Here is a 19,061-nt window from a genome sequence, read left to right as displayed (position 1 = left end):
TAAAAAATTCCCCCAGCTACAGACATCCCCATCTGGGCTTTTCTTAAACCATTAAGGAAATTGAGTGTTTTTCCCTACCACGCCAAATTACCAGTAGCCTCACACAAATGCAACAACAGGCCCCAACAAGCCTCATCCAGAATGACCAGAATATTATTAAACCAGCCGATAAGGGCGGGAATGTGGTCATGATGGATAGGAATCAGTACATACAGATGTGTGATACAATTCTGAGCAATACAGAGTGGTAACAACCAGTCTCTGAGGACCTGCTAACTGATTTCAGGTCTCAGCACAATTATAGTTCAGGCATATCAGAAATGCCTCATTGATAAGGATCTTCTACAGTATTTGGAAGTCAAATGGCCCATCACATCTACTTTCTGTGCCCTCCCGAAGGTCCACAAAAATCTTAATAACCCTCCTGGATGCCCGATAGTGTCGGGAATTGGTTGCCACATAGAAACGGCAAGTAAATATGTAGACAGCCAACTAAGACCCAACATTATGGGAATACCATCATATTTGAAAGACCCTCTGGAGCTGTTAAAGGTTATTGAAGGTCTCACTGTTCAAGCTGGAGCAATTTTAGTGGCTATTGACATTGAGACCCTATACTCCAGCATCCCCCATGGGAAGGGGATTGAGAGAGTTTCAAGTTTCCTGAGGGAAGATAGAAACAATAGGCAATTATGTAACTTTGTTGGAACATATTTTGACATCCAATATCTTCCTGTTTAATGGGTCCACTTACCTCCAGGTACAGGGGGATGTGATGGGGACTTCTTGTGCCCCATCGTATATGCCAACCTGTACCTGGGGGGTGGGAGACATCCCTGTTTTCGGATGACGGTGCCTCAATCTACCTCCTCCAATTCTTATTGTGGCAGAGGTACAGCGACGATGTGCTGATCATCTGCACAGGAACATTAAATGAACTCTCGGAGTTTGACATTCATTTCAGTTAACCATTTTAACTTGGAATTTACTATGCAATCGGATGTATACAACATCCCTTTTTAGGATCTATGACTGTTTCTAAATCCTGATGGATCTATATATAGCACCCTGTACCATAAAGAAACTGTCGGCAACACCATTCTACATTACTCTAGTGCCAATCCTCATTCTCTGGTACTTAGTATTCCATTCTGTCAGTACCTCAGGCTGCGTCGAAACTGCGCCAGAGAGAAGGATTTTCGAAATTGAAGCAAAAGCCCTGTTTTGATGTCTATCAACTAGTGGCTACAGCAAAAAAGTCCTAAAGAAGGCATATCGGAGAGCAAGGACTAATCATCGAGAACAACTTATCTTTAAACCCAGGGCCCAGAACAGTAATCCTACCACAAAGTTAATCACCACTTTTAGTGGCCACCAGGACCATTTCCGTGCATTACTAGCCCACAACTGGCATTTCCTTACCGAGGACACCATCATTTCTAATTACGTATCAGATCATCCAGAGATAGCTTACAGGAGAGCTTGTTCTGTAAAGGATAGTTTGGTGCATAGCCACTACTCACCCCCAGAAGTTCTGGAGGGAGCAGTGGGTGGTAAGGGCACTTATAGATGTGGTAGCTGTGACCAATGCCCCTGGATCAGGGTGCCCCTGGTGGACGAGGAGGTTACCTTTTTCTCGGCACCTGTCTGCCTATATCATCCTTGGCAGATGGATGGCGTTATGTGCATAGCTTTCTTGCCGCAGTCTATGGCACAGCTTGGCGCATGCGCTCTTTATATGGGCACCCGCGCCGGAAGTGACGTTGGTGAACTATTTCCGGTTCAGTCATTTCCGGCGGGATCGTTTCCTATAAAGGCGGAAGTGACAGTGAAAGTTAGTGGGATGCTTACCATGAGGATGGCACCAGGTGACACGGGCCCCAGGTGTTCAGTTGGACTCCTGGAGCCCTAACCTGGACCATGTTAAATCACAGGCCTGTGTAAGAATTGCTTTGAGCAGAAGGGGGTTCATTTGGACTATGATTAGGGCGATGAAGCAAGATGGTCTCCAGGGCCGCTGATAGGCCAGTACAACTGGCCCTGTTGTACTGGGCCCGGCCAGCAGGGGGGGCCGGGCAATCTGAACAGAGACCTAATTAATGTAAAAAAAAAAATTGCTGATAGCTCAATAGGCAGGGGGAGGAACTATTTTTTCTATTTCGGACTCAGAAGAATGTCCTCTCCGCGCCCACGCCTCATGCTGGCTCAAGTTCTGGCCAGCGCGTCATCTATATTGCCTGCCCGGGAGCGGAGTGATTCCCCCCTGCTCTGTTCTTCACTCTGCCAGAGAAAAAGCAGAGAGACGAGCGGCGTTGGTGGAAGAAAAAAAAGACAAAACAGCATTACTTGCACCCCACATTGCTTTTTTTGAATCAATTCTATTTTTTAGTGATTATTTTTTATTTCTGTCAAATGCGTATATTTTAATAAAACCAACTGGTTTATTTTGACCTACACTATCCGGAGCCCCCCTTCTTTTTATTTTTTCGGTTTACATGCTATCCTTTTGAGCTCTTATCCGAAACTAAAGTTCTGATGCATCTGGTTTTGGAAATATCACCATTTTGGACTGTGGAAAACATCGGCTGGTGACCATCTGGATCGTTTACCTTTACCTGAGAGTGAGGACGTCTATGTGAAGATTGTATGCTGGGACCCATTCCACTAAGAGCTGGAGCACAATCCCTTTGGGACTACACGCATTCTAGACCCACTGTCGTATGACAGGTGGGTCCAACATTTCCGGTAAGGGTATCCAATCTATTTCTATTGAGTGCTGTGTCTACAGATATCACCACAGACAAGCAGATCTTTGTTGTTGGTTTTCTTGCAGTCTTAATCCTGGATCTCCATGAGAAACTTGCCTAAATATTAAATGAGGACTCTTGTATAGACTGATACACTATTAATTGTCCAAATTTTTGGATTCATGCCACGTCACTTTATTGATATCACATTTTTCACTTATAAGTTGCATGTATACTCCACTGGGGACTATACATTTCATATAGTGTTGATTCTCTTTTGTGATTCAACACAGGTTGTTCACATTTGTGTACAAATTGTATCTAGATTGTGTACACTTATTCTTTTAGCGCTACACTTTTTTGTTTCATGAAGAAAAAAAAAAGAAGCAGCTTGATTTGGCATCTGACTGGAATAGTTTGTGGAGACTCGCACTCCAGTCCAGACAACAACCAGCAACAGGATCAAGAAGGAAGTTACTCCTGGGGCCCGGTTAACACAGAACACAGGTGTGTGCTTGCTTGGGGGGGGGGGGGGTGGATTCAACATTTACTACTACTGCAGTAGCATCTTTACATTATGCCATTGGTGGCATGGGTGGCACTGTCTGCAGGTAGCATATGCGTTATGGGCAATAATGCATGCAGCATGGGTTGCACTGTCTACAGCACAATATGGCATTGGCGTCATGGGTGGCACGGTCTCTGCAGGCAGCACATGCATTATGGGCCATAACGCATGTGCTGCCTGCAGAGATATGCCGCCAATGCCATAATGTGCTGCAGACAGTGCCACCCATGATGCTAATGCCATAATGCATGTGCTGCCTGCAGAGACAGTGCCACCCATGCCATTATGCCATTGGCAGCATGGGTGGCACTGTATACAGCACAATATGGCACTGTCTGCAGCACCTTATGGCATGGGTGGCATTGTCTGCAGGTAGCATGTGCTGCCTGCAGAGGCTGTGCCACCCATGCCGCCAATGCCGTTATGTGCTGCAGACAGTGTCACCCATGCCACCAATGCCATATTGTGCTGTAGACAGTGCCACCCATGCTGCAAATGCCGTAATGTGCTGCAGACAGTGCCACCCATGCCGCCAATGCCATATTGTGCTGCAGACAGTGCCACCCACGCTGCCAATGGCACCATGCGTGGCACTGTCTGCAACACAATATGGCATTGACGGACGGCATGGCATTGGTGGCACTGTCTGCAGCACAATATGGCATCTGGGGAAGGACCAGGGGTGGGGCTAAAGGAGGGACCAAGGGTGGAGCTGAAGGGCTGCCCCGTCAGGTAGGCTGTACGGGGGGCCCATGATTTCTATCAGCGGCCCTGATGTTCTCAGGCCAACATCTATTCACGTGATGTCTGCATGGGCTTGATAATTGAATATTTTAGGGCGGTGATGGCGAACCTTGGCACCCCAGATGTTTTGGAACTACATTTCCCATGATGCTCATGTACTCTGCAGTGTAGTTGAGCATCCTGGGAAATGTAGTTCAAAAACATCTGGGGTGCCAAGGTTCACCATCCCTGCTATAGGAGTACATACCTCCCAACTTTCTGAGATGGGAATAAGGGACACCTATTAGCAAAAGTATGTAAGCATAGGACACACCTCTTGTCACTCCCCCCTTAAAGGAGAATTGTACAAAAAAAACTAATTATTGGTTAAACCTACAAGTGTTTTTTTTTACCAGTACTATTCTTTTATACTGGCTTTTGTAATTTACAAATGCAGCAATTTAGAAATTGGATGAAAGGTTTAGCACTGGGAAACACTTTTTGAAAGATAGTGCATCTTATATATAACTATATAGATCAGACTAAAATGAGGGACAAATAAGGAGGAAAGACAGAGGGACTTTGTCCAGAATGAGGGACAGTTCCTCGAAATCAGGGACAGTTGGGAGTTATGGGAGTAGTCCTGGAAGCCCTGTTTGTAGGTGGGGCCCTAGCTGCACGTGTAGCTATGAGTCAGAGTTGGGTATTCTGCTTACTATACTGGGAAGGGAGTTTGAGGAGAAAGATTCACCTAAACCAGGAGCCAGCAGCACATTGGAAGTCATATCCCTTGTGTGCGTGTGTGTGTGGTTTTTTTTTTTAAACTTAGGCTTTATATTTAAAAGTTTTATAAAGTATTTTTTTCCCTTTTTGGTCAAGGAATTATTATGTATTTTTGTTTACAGCCTTTGCATAGAGTTCTATGCATCTTTTCTGTTGTTTTTGAGCTATCTTTATCTGCAGTGACTAAAGGCCATTTACAGAGTTCAGTTGTTCAAACTCAAATGAATACACAACTCAATGGCTGTGCGCAATGGCATATGCTCCTTCTCCCCCCTCCCTGCCTGCTTTGTTCATTGGGGGCTATACGGAGTCATATGCTGCCCACTCTTTACATTAACCATAATGTGTCCTGGACGCACCCTAAAGGATTTTATATGCATAGTAAAAAATAAAAACATTAACACAAAATGTAAAATAACAGCATTAACCCAGAACCAATATAGTTTCACTTTAAATACAGCAATTTTAATAGGACCAACAATAAACGCTCGTGTAATATATAACGAAGTAAAATGTTAATTGCCAAGATCATGGTGTGTACGGGAAATAGGCTGGATAGTTGTCTCATTTTTTGTGTCTTCAGGAAATTCTGTTGTCTTGTTCTTGGAACAAATAAGCTGGATTTTTGTCTTATTATTGGTTGTGTCTATATGGAAATCTGTTGTCTTGTTCTTAGAAGAAATACGTTGGGTTGCTGTTTTATTATTGGTTGTGTCTATAGGGAAATTAGTTGTCTTGTTCTTAGAAGAAATACACTTGATTGTTGTTTTATTATTGGTTGTGTCTATAGGGAAATCTGTTGTCTTGTTCTTAGAAGAAATACGTTGGATTGTTGTCTTATTATTGGTTGTGTCTATATGGAAATCTGTTGTCTTGTTCTTAGAAGAAATATGTTGGATTGTTGTCTTATTATTGGTTGTGTCTATAGGGAAATCTGTTGTCTTGTTCGTGGAAGAAATAGGCTGGGCTGTTGTCGCATTTGTTGTAGCTTCTGGGGACTCCGTTGTCTGTGTCATTACAGGTATATCTATAAAAATAAAAAAGGAAACTAATAGTTATAATTAATCCCTTAACACATACACAATTGACTCTATCGAAAATAGTTTTTGACATGGACGTTGGCATTGGGCATTCATGTCGTGCAATTTTTTTTTTAAATTAGAGCCCCACTTACTGTAAATAGTAACGTAACATAACCCCAATACAGAGTAAGAAAAATCAAAAATCCTTTCTATCAAAATGACCTATTTGGTGCCCCAACATTGTAACTGTCCTCAATAACACACATACATTTTGTTTATGTGTGTTATTGTAACCTCTGCCTCAGCATGTTGTATTTGGAAAGGTGTAAAGCGGAGTTCTGCTGAAAAAATAAATAAAATAACCTTCAGCAGCTACAAATACTGCAGCTGCTGACTTTAAAATAAGGAGATAACGCCCGTGTTGACCTCATCCGACACGTCCCTCGGCTCTGGGTGCAGGCGCCGGCATCTTCAGTAAGGGAATCAGATAGTGAAGCCTTGCAGCTTCACAGCCTGGTTCCCTACTGCCTTCTGGGACCTGTGTGTCTCCCAGACGGGGTTGGGGGGGAGGGATGCGCACTTGGAATAATTCACCATGGATTCTGCAGTGATCTTCTGCCGGAAGTGGGAGCAAATACCTGGATTAGACAGGTATCTACTCCCCCCCCCCCCCCCCCCTACGCCCTGAAAGGTGCCAAATGTGAATCGGATCAGCAGAGGTTCCATTTCTGGGTGGAACTCCGCTTTAAGCAGAAAAAACTCTTAGCTCCCATTATGTAATAGAAGCTTCTGTATTTTTCACTCTACTGTTTGTTAGCAGTTCTGTTGCCCTGTGTGATATCCTAGTAGCACAGCTTTTTAATCCTGTTAGGTTCTGGAGTGCAAATTGGATACACATACCCATTGAAAGAAAAAAATATAAATGGTTAAATTTTAAGAGCAACTCTATCCAACACTTTTTTTTTTTTTTTGGATAGAGTATGGAAACGTTAGAACATCTGTCAACTGTTTTTATTGTTTTTTTTGCTGGGGTATAGGGATTTATCATCACATCCTGTTTATTTTACTATTATCAAACAGACCAGTTAGTGAGGGGCTAATTTTCCCAAATGGAAGAGGAAACCCCCTAAGAAGGATGCAGGAAGAGGCACACCCCTATAGCTGGTGGTGCCATTCCATATCTTGTGCTATTGATGACAGCACAATCTCCTGTACCCCTCTGCAGTGACCTTATCCTCCAAATTCTTGAAACCAACAGGTCCCCCACCAAGAACCTCAGAGCCTATGCAACATCCCAAGCTAAACACTGGCATGCAATTTTGCAGCTGGTATGCCCGGGGAACAGGAGTCACACTCAGCCAGAGCTTCTGGCAGCTCTCCAGGATCAGACCAAGAGGTGGCTGATCTCACCCCATCTTCAGCCAGGCAAGGTTGTATGTGACAACAGCACTAACTTAATCAAAGGGGTGAATATTGCACCTGCACCCTGTTTTTTAGACCAACTGCTGCAGCCAGACAACAAGTGTGCATTATACTAAGTATTCAAAATACACAGCACTATTCTTATGTGTATAATCTACTCCTTACTCTTATATACAATTTTCTTTCACCCCAAAAAATAAAACAAAAATGCAAAACGGAATTACATATGTAAACCTATCACATAAAAACATATCACTCGGATACAAGTGCACCGGTGTTTTGCCTAAAAATAAAGTGTTCAGTACTTTGTGCAAAGACTTAGAGACCGGTGCATTATTCAAAAATTCATATTTAATGTTCAAAAAAATATATTGTGCAAAGTCTCCTCTTAAAATGCTTCCATATGCTCCGTGCTTGATTATTCACATAACAAACTCTGTGCCTTTTCATGCTCCTTGTCTCCACACCACTCTTTTCCTCCTGTGTCCCCAGCAACTTCCTCCTTTGTGCACATCATCTACACCCAGGAGAACTCACCAGATTTCATTGGCCCCTTTCTATATAGAGAGTGGGGCCGTGTTGTCGGATAATCCAACCGTGTGTGGGCTCCATCTGACTTTTTCTGTCGGAATGTCCGACCAACAAAGTTTGAGAGCTGGATATAAAATTTTCCGACAACATGATCCGATCGGACTTTGTCCGATTGTTTGTAGAGAATTCTGGCTGGACAAAGTGCCACGCATGCTCAGATCAAATTACGAGACCGAAGCTATTGGCTACTAGCCTGAACGTAGTCCCGTCGTAACGAACGAACGCCATCACATTCCGAATGATCGGATTTTCCGACAACTTTGTCCGATCGTGTGTATACAACACCAGTTTCGGACAAAATCTGTCGGAAAAAATCAGACGGATTTTGTGGTCGGAAAGTGTCCAACCGTGTGTACAAGGGCTAATACTGCATTAGACTGTACCTCACAGTTCACATGCCAGCTCTGGCCCGTCCCCTTGATTCATTTCCCAGCTTCTCTTCGAATTGAGTCCTATTCCTCTGCAATTGCATATGTGTGATACAGTGGTGTGAAAAAGTGTTTGCCCCCTTCCTCATTTCCTGTTCCTTTGCATGTTTGTCACACTTAAGTGTTTCAGAACATCAAACCAATTTAAACAATAGTCAAGTACAACACAAGTAAACACAAAATTCAATTTGTAAATTAAGGTGTTTATTATTAAAGGTGAAAAAAAATCCAAACCATCATGGCCCTGTGTGAAAAAGTGATTACCCCCTAAACCTAATAACTGGTTGGGCCACCCTTAGCAGCAACAACTGCAACCAAGCGTTTGCGATAACGTGCAATGAGGCTTTTACAGCGTCCTGGAGGAATTTTGGCCCACTCATCTTTGCAGAATTGTCCTAATTCAGTTACATTAGCATTACATTAGCATGAACGGCCTTTTTAAGGTCATACCACAACATCTCAATAGGATTCAGGTCAGGACTTTGGCTAGGCCACTCCAAAGTCTTCATTTTGTTTTTCTTCAGCCATTCGGTGGTGGACTTGCTGGTGTGTTTAGGATCATTGTCCTGCTGCAGAACCTAAGTTCGTTTCAGCTTGAGTACACGAACAGATGGTCGGACATTCTCCTTCAGGATCTCTTGGTAGACAGCAGAATTCATAGTTCCTTTTATCACGGCAAGTCTTCCAGGTCCTGAAGCAGCAAAACAGCCCCAGACCATCACACTACCACCACCATATTTTACTGTTGGTATAATGTTCTTTTTATGAAATGCAGTGTTCCTTCTACGCCAGATATACTTGGACACACACCTTCCAAAGAGTTCCACTTTTGTCTCATTGGTCCACAGAATGTTGTCCCAAAAGTCTTGGGGATCATCAAGATGTGTTGTGGAGAAATTGAGATGAGCTTTGATGTTCTTTTTGCTCAGCAGTGGTTTTCTCCTTGGAACTCTGCCATGCAGGCCATTTTTGCCCAGTCTTTTCCTGATGGTGGAGGCATGAACGCTGACCTTAACTGAGGCAAGTGAGGCCTGCAGTTCCTTGGACGTTGTTGTGGGGTCTTTTGTGACCTCTTGGATGAGTCGTCGCTGCGCTCTTGGGGTAATTTTGGGCGGCCGGCCACTCCTGGGAAGGTTCACCACTGTTCCATGTCTTCGCCATTTGTGGATAATGGCTCTCACTGTGGTTCGCTGGATTCCCAAAGCTTTGGAAATGGCTTTATAACCCTTTCCAGACTGATAGATCTCAATTACTTTCTTTCTCAATTGTTCCTGAATTTCTTTGGGTCTCGGCATGATGTGTAGCTTTTAAGGATCTTCTGGTGGACCTTACTGTGTCAAGCAGCTCCTATTTAAGTGATGCCTTGATTGTGAACAGGTGTGGCAATAATCAGGCCTGGGTGTGGCTAGAGAAATTGAACTCAGGTGTGGACAACCACAGTTATAGTATGTTTTAACAAGGGGGGCAATCACTTTTTCACACAGGGCCATGATGGTTCGGATTTTTTTTCACCTTTAATAATAAACACCTTCATTTACAAATTGCATTTTGTGTTTACTTGTGTTGTCCTTGACTATTGTTTAAATTGGTTTGATGTTCCGAAACACTTAAGTGTGACAAACATGCAAAGGAACAGGAAATGAGGAAGGGGGCAAACACTTTTTCACACCACTGTATGTTTTTGTGATATGTTTACATATGTGGAACTGCTTTGCATTTTTGTTTTATTTTTTTATGATATCTACTAAATTATATATAACAGTATTAATTAGTATATACACATAAGTATGGCTTTGCATATTTTGAATACTTAACAGCACTAAGTTGCTGGCTGCCATTCACCAGGAAGAATTCACACTTGTACCTTGCCTGGCCTAAACCTGGTGTTGCAGTGGATTCTAGGAGGTCCTTCACCAGGACAGAAGGGTTTTTTAGCCACTTTAGGCAGTCATACCCAGCCAGTGTTTTCCTGGCAGAAATTCAGCACAAACACAAGCCTCCTGCTGACCGCTTAATCTGTGACACTCCCATGTGCTGAAACACAACCGATGGCTCAGTTCTCTTGGCTCCCCTAATGGAGAGCTGCTGACTGTCAATCAGCATCGCTCCTCTATGCTCACTGGAGTGCTGAGCTGTGGAGGGGCAGGGGAACATCCATCTCAGTGGCTCGCTGAGAGGCTGAGATGGTTATTAGTCCAGGCACCTGGGGAATCCAGACTCCCAGAGTCGGGATGACGTGGTGCTTGGACTAATCTGTGGGACGTTGGCAGAGAGCGGACCTCAGACTGCACTCTGCTGAAAACGGGTCACAGGAGTGCAAAACGGATTGTACTCATTTAACCCATAGAAGAAGCTCAGCCAAACAATCTCAGGCTGGACTTCTCCTTCAAATAATTTTTTTTTATTGTTTTTCAAAAATTATAACACATTAAATTACAACAAAATTTAATGTAATGTCCTAATTTTTTGCTAAAATTTTGGCTTAGTGAAAACTTATGTAGACCCTTATACTGCGCTGTTCTTAGGAGCAAACATAGCAATCATCTTAACATAAAGCTAAAGCAAACATTTGTATTACCTATTTCAGTGCAGGATTGTGAGCCACAATTGTTTGGACAGCATAGTGTGCCATTCATGCAATCTGAATCTTCCTCACAGTCTTCATTACAAAGTCCCAAAACTCCATCCTTTGTGGGAGGGCAGAAAGGAGAGTACTCTGCACCTAACAATTCATAAAAAGCAACATGAGTAAAAACTAAAAAAAAAAAAAAACACACAAAAAAGTTTCCTCATATCATGTAAAGTGATATTATTTGCAACTAGTCAAAAATCTGCTATAAATAGACTAGAATATACATTTAGGGCCTATTCACACAAACCGCTGTGTTTTGGGCTGCAGTGAGGTGTGGTAGAGGGGTGGCATAATGCACTATTTACTGCATTACATAGCCCCCTTTTTTGGGGGGGAACTTTAAAGTGTACAAAATGTTGCGTTGACAAGCAATGCAATCCAGCGAGGTGCAATAAAATGTTTGCATTTTATCGTAATTCCCTGGAGCGCACCAGTGAGCTGCATTGTAGTGAGAACGGGGCTAGCAGAATGCAATTGTTTTCTATGTGCCCTAGTAGTGACCGGCGTTCTTCCAGTGAGAAAAAACACCAGTCACTGCTCTAGTGTGAACGGGGCCATTAGAGTACATATTGTTAGTAGCAGACATTTGCCTGTTCCTTAAGCAAGCTCAGTTTCCGCTTAACCCTTTGAGGACCAAGGGACATATTTGTCCCATGTTTTTTATTGCCTGTATCATCTGATTAAGAACTTAAAATACTTTTTTTTTTTTTTTTTTGGTTTGAATCAAAATATTAGTTCTTATCAACAAATGGTTGTCACAATTTCTCCCCCAAAAATGACACAAGTGTGGAAATGGTAACATTTATTGTTCAAATACATTCTTAAAGGGAAAAAAATATAATTATTTTATATTGATGACGTTAATCTTATGGTCCTCAAAGGGTTAAAAAGCTGATAGGATACCTCTGGAGTATTAACCTCCCTGGCGGTATGATTATTTCAGATTTTAGGTGCTGAAAGGGGTAAAATTATTTTGCATGGAAATTTGGCATTTTATATTGTAGTCCTGTAATTCTTAGGAATAACTTACTTAAATCTGTCCAAAGCAGAGTCTAGTAGACATTCCGTGTATGATAAAGTTTGAAAAATGAAATCATAAATTATAATATAATAAATAACTATACATAATTATACCAAATAATAATAATAAAAATTATTCAATAATGTAATCAAATCAAAAACACTGACATTTGCTCAGTTGCAGAATTGTCACTGTCATTACTTTTCAGTATTTGATGACGGATCTCCCCACAAATCACTATCGCTCAATTCTGTGAGTGATTCCAATTTATTATCGCTGTTTTCTAGCTGGTCTAAAACCACTTTTGATGTAAAGGGACAGTTTTGGTTGCTATGGACAATCTCCAGTTTCAAGGCAGAAAGAACAGTTTTCATAATATAAAACTGCATGCAGGACACTGGGCAGACCACTAGGGACAAAAGGGATGTGAAATAATTACATACAGCAATGTAATCTGTAAGATTACATTATACTGTATGTAATGTGTGTGTTTTACTTTTTGAATTTGGCACCGTTCTCCGTCCCTGTGCGTCGCAACGCTCGCAGGGAACGGAGATCGGCTCCGTGATAGATCAAGCGGAGGACAAGCCGCTCGTACAGCAGGGGGGGACATCGCTGGATCCAGGGTATAAGGTAAGCATACTCATCCTGGATCCAGCGATGCGATCCCGAGTCTGGCTCGGGGTTACCGCTAATGGTACTGAATTTTCACCCCGAGCCAGACTAGGGAATACCGCCAGGGGGGTTAAGTCTTTCGTCTATGAAACAAACTCACAAATTACCCCATCAAGATCTTCCCAGATACTTTCTAATAAAACTATTTATATATCAAAATATAAGATCTTCGCATCTAAAAACCCTCACTCGCTTTGAACATCTTTGTAAACATGATCCTACTGCTAAAGGTCTTCTCTCAATGATTTATTCATCTATACTTGATAAAACAAAACCTCATTCATATAAAACAAAATGGGAAAATTATCTTGGAACAGCTATAACAGAAGATGAACGGAAACAAATCTGGTATGCTACTTCCCACTGTTCTATTAATACTACCGCAATAGAATTCAATTACAAATTACTCATAAGATGGTATTTGGTTCCCAAACGTTTAGCCAAGTTTAAACCAACTTTCTCAAATAAATGCTTTAGAGGTTGTTTGGATGTTGGAAACTTTTTGCATGTATGGTGGGAATGTCCTAAATGAAAACAATTTTGGTCTGATTGGTCTATATATATATATAATTATTTTGACTTTATTTGGAAAAAAACCTTCCAAAAACCCTAGAAGCCTTATTAAATCTCAAACCAAAAAGCTTTACCCAATTACCCAATTCCATCTTTTTGACATTTTTATTCACTGCTGCTAAACAAACATTGCCAAAAGGTGGTCTTCTACTCCAAATTCCACTTTGGTCAGAAACAAAATTAATTGGTCCAATGAAAAACTTGGTGCTATTGTTTGTGATAATATAGACAAATTTGAGAAAACATGGTCCCCCATGGATTACATCTTACCACAAAATTTTGATAAATCCCTTCTACGTTTGTTATATATCCTACATTTTGTTATTTACACTTATTCGATTATTATTTATTCCCTTTCTTAACTAATAATATATTTATATCTATTTTAATATACACATTTTTTTTATGTACTGTATATGATTTGTACTGCTCTTCTTTCTTGAAAATAATAAAAATATTTCTATATATATAAAAAAAAAGCTGATAGGAATATTTCTTTGTCAGGCATGGATTTCAGGCTGTGGAATAAGTTGGCCCGGCCTTTCCCATCCACAGGTCTACCCATACCTCCCAACTGTCCCTGATTCCAAGGGGATGTCCCTAATTTGGAACAAAGTCCCTCTGATCTGCTTTTCTCCTCATTTGTCCCTCATTTTGGTCTGAACGATGTATAAAATGCACTTTTCATCTTTCAAAAAGTGTTTCCCAGTGCTAAACCTTTCATCCGATTTCAAAATTGCTGCATTTGTAAATTTCCAAAGCCAGTATCAAAGGAATAGTAGTGGTAAAAAAAAGCACCTGTGGGTTTAACTAATCATTTTTTTTGTATAATCTTTCTTTATGGGGGCGTGGCAGGGTATGTGATCTATGCCTACATACTTTTTCTAATAAGTGTCCCTCCTTCCCATCTCAAAAAGTTGGGAGGCATGGGTCTACCTGCCAGCATATCTGGTATGAAAGGGCTTGGAAGCCTCACAGGAAGAGGCTATACTATGTATTTTGAAATTCTGTGAATGGAAAACAGATTCTGTTTCTGTACAATAGCATTTGGAAGGTTCACCTATGAGACTGGGGCTTGTTTAGAGAATAAAGCCCCTTGTATGAGCTCTGATATATTTCATGAAGTATGCAGAATTTGTTTTATTGCTCAAATGAAGCATCTTTTTCTGTTAATTTGGTTAATGAAAATATACGTGGGAACAATAATCCATTTAAGGGACTGTTTTGTATGGTGCCTCTCTGCAATAGAGCTGCTATCTGAGCATGCCTTCTGTATATGGTGCTTGCATGCAGTGAGTCCCTAGAAAAAGACAATTTATTTTAAAGGGACAGGTACCTGTTTTGCTAGAAACTGCTTCTGCTGTGTCTAAAATGGAGGACGACGTGAAGATCTTTGGTCGAGATTATGACTGCACAGCAGGTGGCTACCAGGGTGCAGCTTCACGCCTCTGAGGAGGCTAACTAACACAAAGTGGCCCAGCTGGAGACACATCAGAAAGATAGAGAAGAAGATAACTGCCACATTAGGTATGTTACTGGAGGGAAATGGTGGCCCAAAGAGCAGTGAACAGGTATCCTGGCACCTTTTTTTCTCTGGAGATGCTTAAAGCGGTAGTAAACCCGCAAATTTATTTTTTTAAAACCTGCAAAGCAAAAGGCATAATGAGCTAGTATGCACCTAATACTAGCTCATTATGAAATACTTACCTTAGAACGAGGCCCCGACATCTGGCCCGATCCACGCCGAGGGAGCTGACATGCTCCCTCGGCGTTTCTTCTGGGTATCGCGGCTCCAGCGCTGTGAGTGGCCGGAGCCGCGATATAGTCACTCCCGCGCGCGGGAGATTTCAGTCCGGCCGGTCGGCCGCTGCCGGATTTTCACGGCGAGAACCCCCTTGTGCGCATGCGCCGCTGCAGTCAGCGGCGCATACCGAGGGGAATATCTCCTAAACCGTACAGGTTTAGGAGATATTTTTTTTACCTACAGGTAAGCCTTATTATAGGCTTTCCTGTAGGTAAAAGTTAAAAAATTGAGCATACAACCACTTTAACAAGCATACTTCGCCCTGGTCACAGAGGTAGCTTCAGATTATGAAAGGCTGAAGGCAGAGATCTTTCAGCAGTTAGGTATGACTATAGTGATATGGGCACTGCAGGTCTGTGCCTGGGACTACCATCTGGAAAAGTTACCCCATGTTCAGATCCATAAACTGGCCCAGCTTGAAAAGAAGTGGCTCCAACCAGAGCTGTTGATAGCAGTTCTGCCACAGGAATTAAAGAAGTGGGTTGGTCACGCCATTTCCAAAACAGCAGAGGAGCTGGAGGTGGACGATGAAAGCTATCTCACTACTGCGGACTGGCTCCTGGTTGTTTCACCCACCTCTAAACTGCTCCAGAAGCCACTGATTTCCTTCCTGGGGAAAATTGGTAGGTGTATAATGATGCCAAAAAAGGTGGTGTCCCCTAACTGGTTGATCACGGGCAATGCTGTTCATGACACCAGTGCATAGCTTACATTGGTATGCAGTACAGAAGTACAGATGCTAAGTGTAAATGCTCCTAATACTAGACCGTTTACTCTAGATGTGTGAAACAGAAGAGAAATGCCCCCCCCCCATGCTTCTTCCATGGGGAATGTGGGGTGTCATAGAAAATCTGGGTATTGCCCATTTACATGGGCCAATCCTCTGAAAATCTCATAGGAATGCTAAAGGGTCAAATAGGGTTCCTCAAGTCCTCGAGGTGACCCGCATGTTTCCATTAATAGTGGTAATCAATGACCTCTTGTACCATGTGGTCAAAATAAACCAGGAAATGTTTGCACAACTTGTGGTGCCCTGCCCTTATAGGGGTGTGGTATTAGACTTGAATTATCAGCGGCCCCTGGAGTTTACCTAGCTCAGGAAAAGACTAATGCAGGAATACTCCTGAGATTCTTCTGGTCGGTGCTGCATAAGAAAGATAAGTAGTTCTGAGAATCTTTTCCTATTTATAAAAAAAACGTCCCTACTACCCTTTTACTGTGGTTCCTTGATACCCCTGCACAAAGCTGAAGTGCCTTTTTAAAGGATCGCAATGAAGTCCGCTAGGGGATACCAGTATATTCTAATTATGCTGGATTACGCGACCCACGATCCAGAAGAAATCCTTTTGAGAAACACCTTGAAAAAACCTTTGCCAAAGAACTGTTACATATGTTCACTCACACAGGAATAGCAAAAGAGATTCTTACTAATCAAGGGACACCCTGTATATCAAAAAATATTAAATAGTTGTTTGCTGAAAATGAAATTGTTGAAAACCTCTTTGTATCACAAAAATTGACTGGTTGGTGGAGCGGTTTAACAAGATGCTAAAAAGTAGGATAATTGACAAAGATTGGTGTCACTGAATTGTCTTCTTTCCCATCTCATATTCACTATTTGTGAGGTTCCGCAATATACTACTGAGTTTTCCCTCTTTAAATTGCTGTATGGTAGATGGCTCTGGGGACTATTGGATATTGTAGAAGAATTCTGGATCAGGAAGCACTGAAACATAGGAGCGTGACTAAACATATCTTCCCAAATGCAGGACAGAATTGCGACTGTTATGTCTATGGTGGAACATAAATGCCTGACTTAGTGTCAAGGCCCTTTCAAGATCCTTGGATAAGCTGGTGATGTAAATTTTAAAGTGTTTCAGTTGGGTTAGCGAAAGTCAGAAAAAGTTTTACTTTAGGTCCAGCCTGATTTGTACCGGTCTTGGATGTGAAACAGGAGAGCTGGAACCCCCCCCCCCTAGAAAAGAATGCCTTTTCCACTCCTGAGCGTTTGTTCTAGTATGTCCAAATGTTTTTTGGCTTGCAATGGGCCTCTGTAACTTTCCAATGGGCTATGGAGGAGATTCATTTGCCACACCAGAAGTAGGAAGCACTCCATGGTGTTAAAAGCTGAACCCTGCAGAAAAAAATTGCAGCAAAATGAAGCAGGAGTGCATGACGATTAAGTGGGCCATGGAGGCCCAAAATAATATGCCTTGGGAAGGATATACCGTCTGGTTTGAATTCTTTACTGCTCAAGTGGATGTGCCAGGTGAAAGAGAAAAATTGTACTGTTTTAGATATTCCCATTACAAAACTTCTCCTTTAAGGGTGGAGCACAGAGCCAGGAAATTTTACGCAAATTCATTTTCCTAGGGAAAACTGTTCAGCCCAATGGATATGAACAGAGGATAGGGGGCATATGTGATACTTAAAGAGGCTGATCAGAAAATTCCTCTGTTGGACCTGGAGTTTGGGCTGCGGAACAGATTGGATGGGTCTGCAGCTGACCACCCCTGTCCATAGGTTTACCTGCCAAGAAACCTGGTTCATTATAAAAGGGTAAGGAAGCCTCACAAGAAGTAGCTGCATTATGGATTTTGAAAATCTCTGGATGGTAAACTTTGGTTCCTTAAGAAGCTATCATGTTCAGAGAGGCATGCTGACAGCTGCCTGTATGGATAGCTGCAAGAACTGTTAGGAGAGAGCCTGAGAAATGGATTGGTACAACAGCGAGGCTCAGTTCTAATGGGCTTCCTCACCTCTTTTACTAGCCTGCCCTACTCCAACATGGTGACCAGCAGAGGACATTTCTTCACCACTGCTTCTAATAATCGTGCATGTGCTCACTATTTCATGAGCAGTTGTGCTTGTTATTCCCAGTGCCCGGTGTTTGTTTCTATAGGTTTATGTACTTCCGGATCTTCCCAGTGTAGTCCTGGTTCACACCGGTGCAATATGTGCTCCGACTTTGAGAGCTCGAAGTCACGCTGGGATGTCAGCTTCAAAGTCCAGCGGAAGTTGCGGCAGTGTGAACCAGCCCATAGTGTTCACCTAAGGCTGCTGATTTAATTAAAAATATTTTATATATATTATATATATATTATATGATAAGCTTTGGTTGAGCCTTCCCCTACAGTCCTGGTTTCTCATGTAACCCCTTCAGAAAATAACTGCCCACCCCTGATATATATTAATTTAAATCTGTAGATATTGCAGAAATAATAGAGTAGTAGTACTGTCAAAAACATAAAATTATACTATACTACTATAATTGATTGCAGTGTTTAAATATATTCCTTGCATATAACCTACAAAGGCTACAAGTATATATAATACTTTGTTAGGTCTATAATATATAACATGTAGCTTTGCCAGTTACTCACCTGTTACGCAAACTGTTCTCCACTGTAGGTACATGGAAACGAGCAGGGTGAGTGCTGCACACTTTGCTGAAGTCATCTTGCAGTTGGAGCTCTGTCCTCCTCTAGGATGAGATTTAATTTATCCCAGGTGAGGCCAGTAGAGTAATACCATCACCCCCTCCCACCTGTCCTCAGCCACCTCTGTTTTCATCAAACAGGAATGTGTGGGAGACCTGGCACTTGCATGACAAGCATGCCACAATACTAGACAATTAAGAATACAGTATGTAATATGCAGGGTTGGGATTTGATTGCATAAATGCGATTTCTTCATCGTCAGGAGCTTTCAAATGCTCTCAAAGAACCATTACAGACAAACTAAACTGATATAGCTTTTAAAAAAGGAGCCTTTAACCACTTCAGCCCCGGACCATTTTGCTGGTCAAAGACCAGACCACTTTTTGCGATTCGGCACTGTGTTGCTTTAACTGACAATTGCGTGGTCATGCGACGTGGCTCCCAAACAAAATTGACGTCATTTTTTTCCCACAAATAGAGCTTTCTTTTGGTGGTATTTGATCACCCCTACGTTTTTTTTTTTTTTGCGCTATAAACAAAAATAGAGCGACAATTTAGAAAAAAAAACACATACATTTTTACTTTTTGTTATACTAAATATCCCCCAAAAATATATAAAAAAACATTTTTTT

The 19,061-nt window shown here is 41.9% G+C and overlaps 1 protein-coding gene across 1 annotated transcript; it reads right to left on the bottom strand.

Annotated features, from left to right (window-relative positions):
* Window positions 1-5,275: 5,275 nt before the first annotated feature.
* Window positions 5,276-18,484, bottom strand: LOC143934851 (uncharacterized). The gene is made up of 3 exons (XM_077458459.1): window positions 18,373-18,484; window positions 10,863-11,006; window positions 5,276-5,848 (listed from the first exon to the last, which is right to left on the bottom strand). Exons 1-3 carry the CDS (start codon window positions 18,446-18,448, stop codon window positions 5,337-5,339), a joined length of 732 nt encoding a protein of 243 aa, XP_077314585.1. The 5' UTR covers window positions 18,449-18,484; the 3' UTR covers window positions 5,276-5,336.
* Window positions 18,485-19,061: the final 577 nt, after the last annotated feature.

Source organism: Lithobates pipiens, unplaced genomic scaffold (genome assembly GCF_037356315.1).
Source record: "Lithobates pipiens isolate NorthernLeopardFrog02 unplaced genomic scaffold, aLitPip1_a1.2 Scaffold_28, whole genome shotgun sequence".
Lineage (NCBI taxonomy): Eukaryota > Metazoa > Chordata > Amphibia > Anura > Ranidae > Lithobates > Lithobates pipiens.
The sequence above is the reverse complement of the archived record's forward strand: the minus strand, read 5'-3'. Positions and strand labels throughout refer to the sequence as shown.

Coding starts and splice junctions, on each gene's coding strand:
- LOC143934851 (XM_077458459.1), bottom strand. CDS start 18,448: ATGACTTCAGCAAAGTGTGCAGCACTCACCCTGCTCGTTTCCATGTAC. Junction 11,007..18,372: donor GAGAACAGTTTGCGTAACAG/GTGAGTAACTGG, acceptor ATGAATTGTTAG/GTGCAGAGTACTCTCCTTTC. Junction 5,849..10,862: donor ACAATCCTGCACTGAAATAG/GTAATACAAATG, acceptor TTATTTTTATAG/ATATACCTGTAATGACACAG.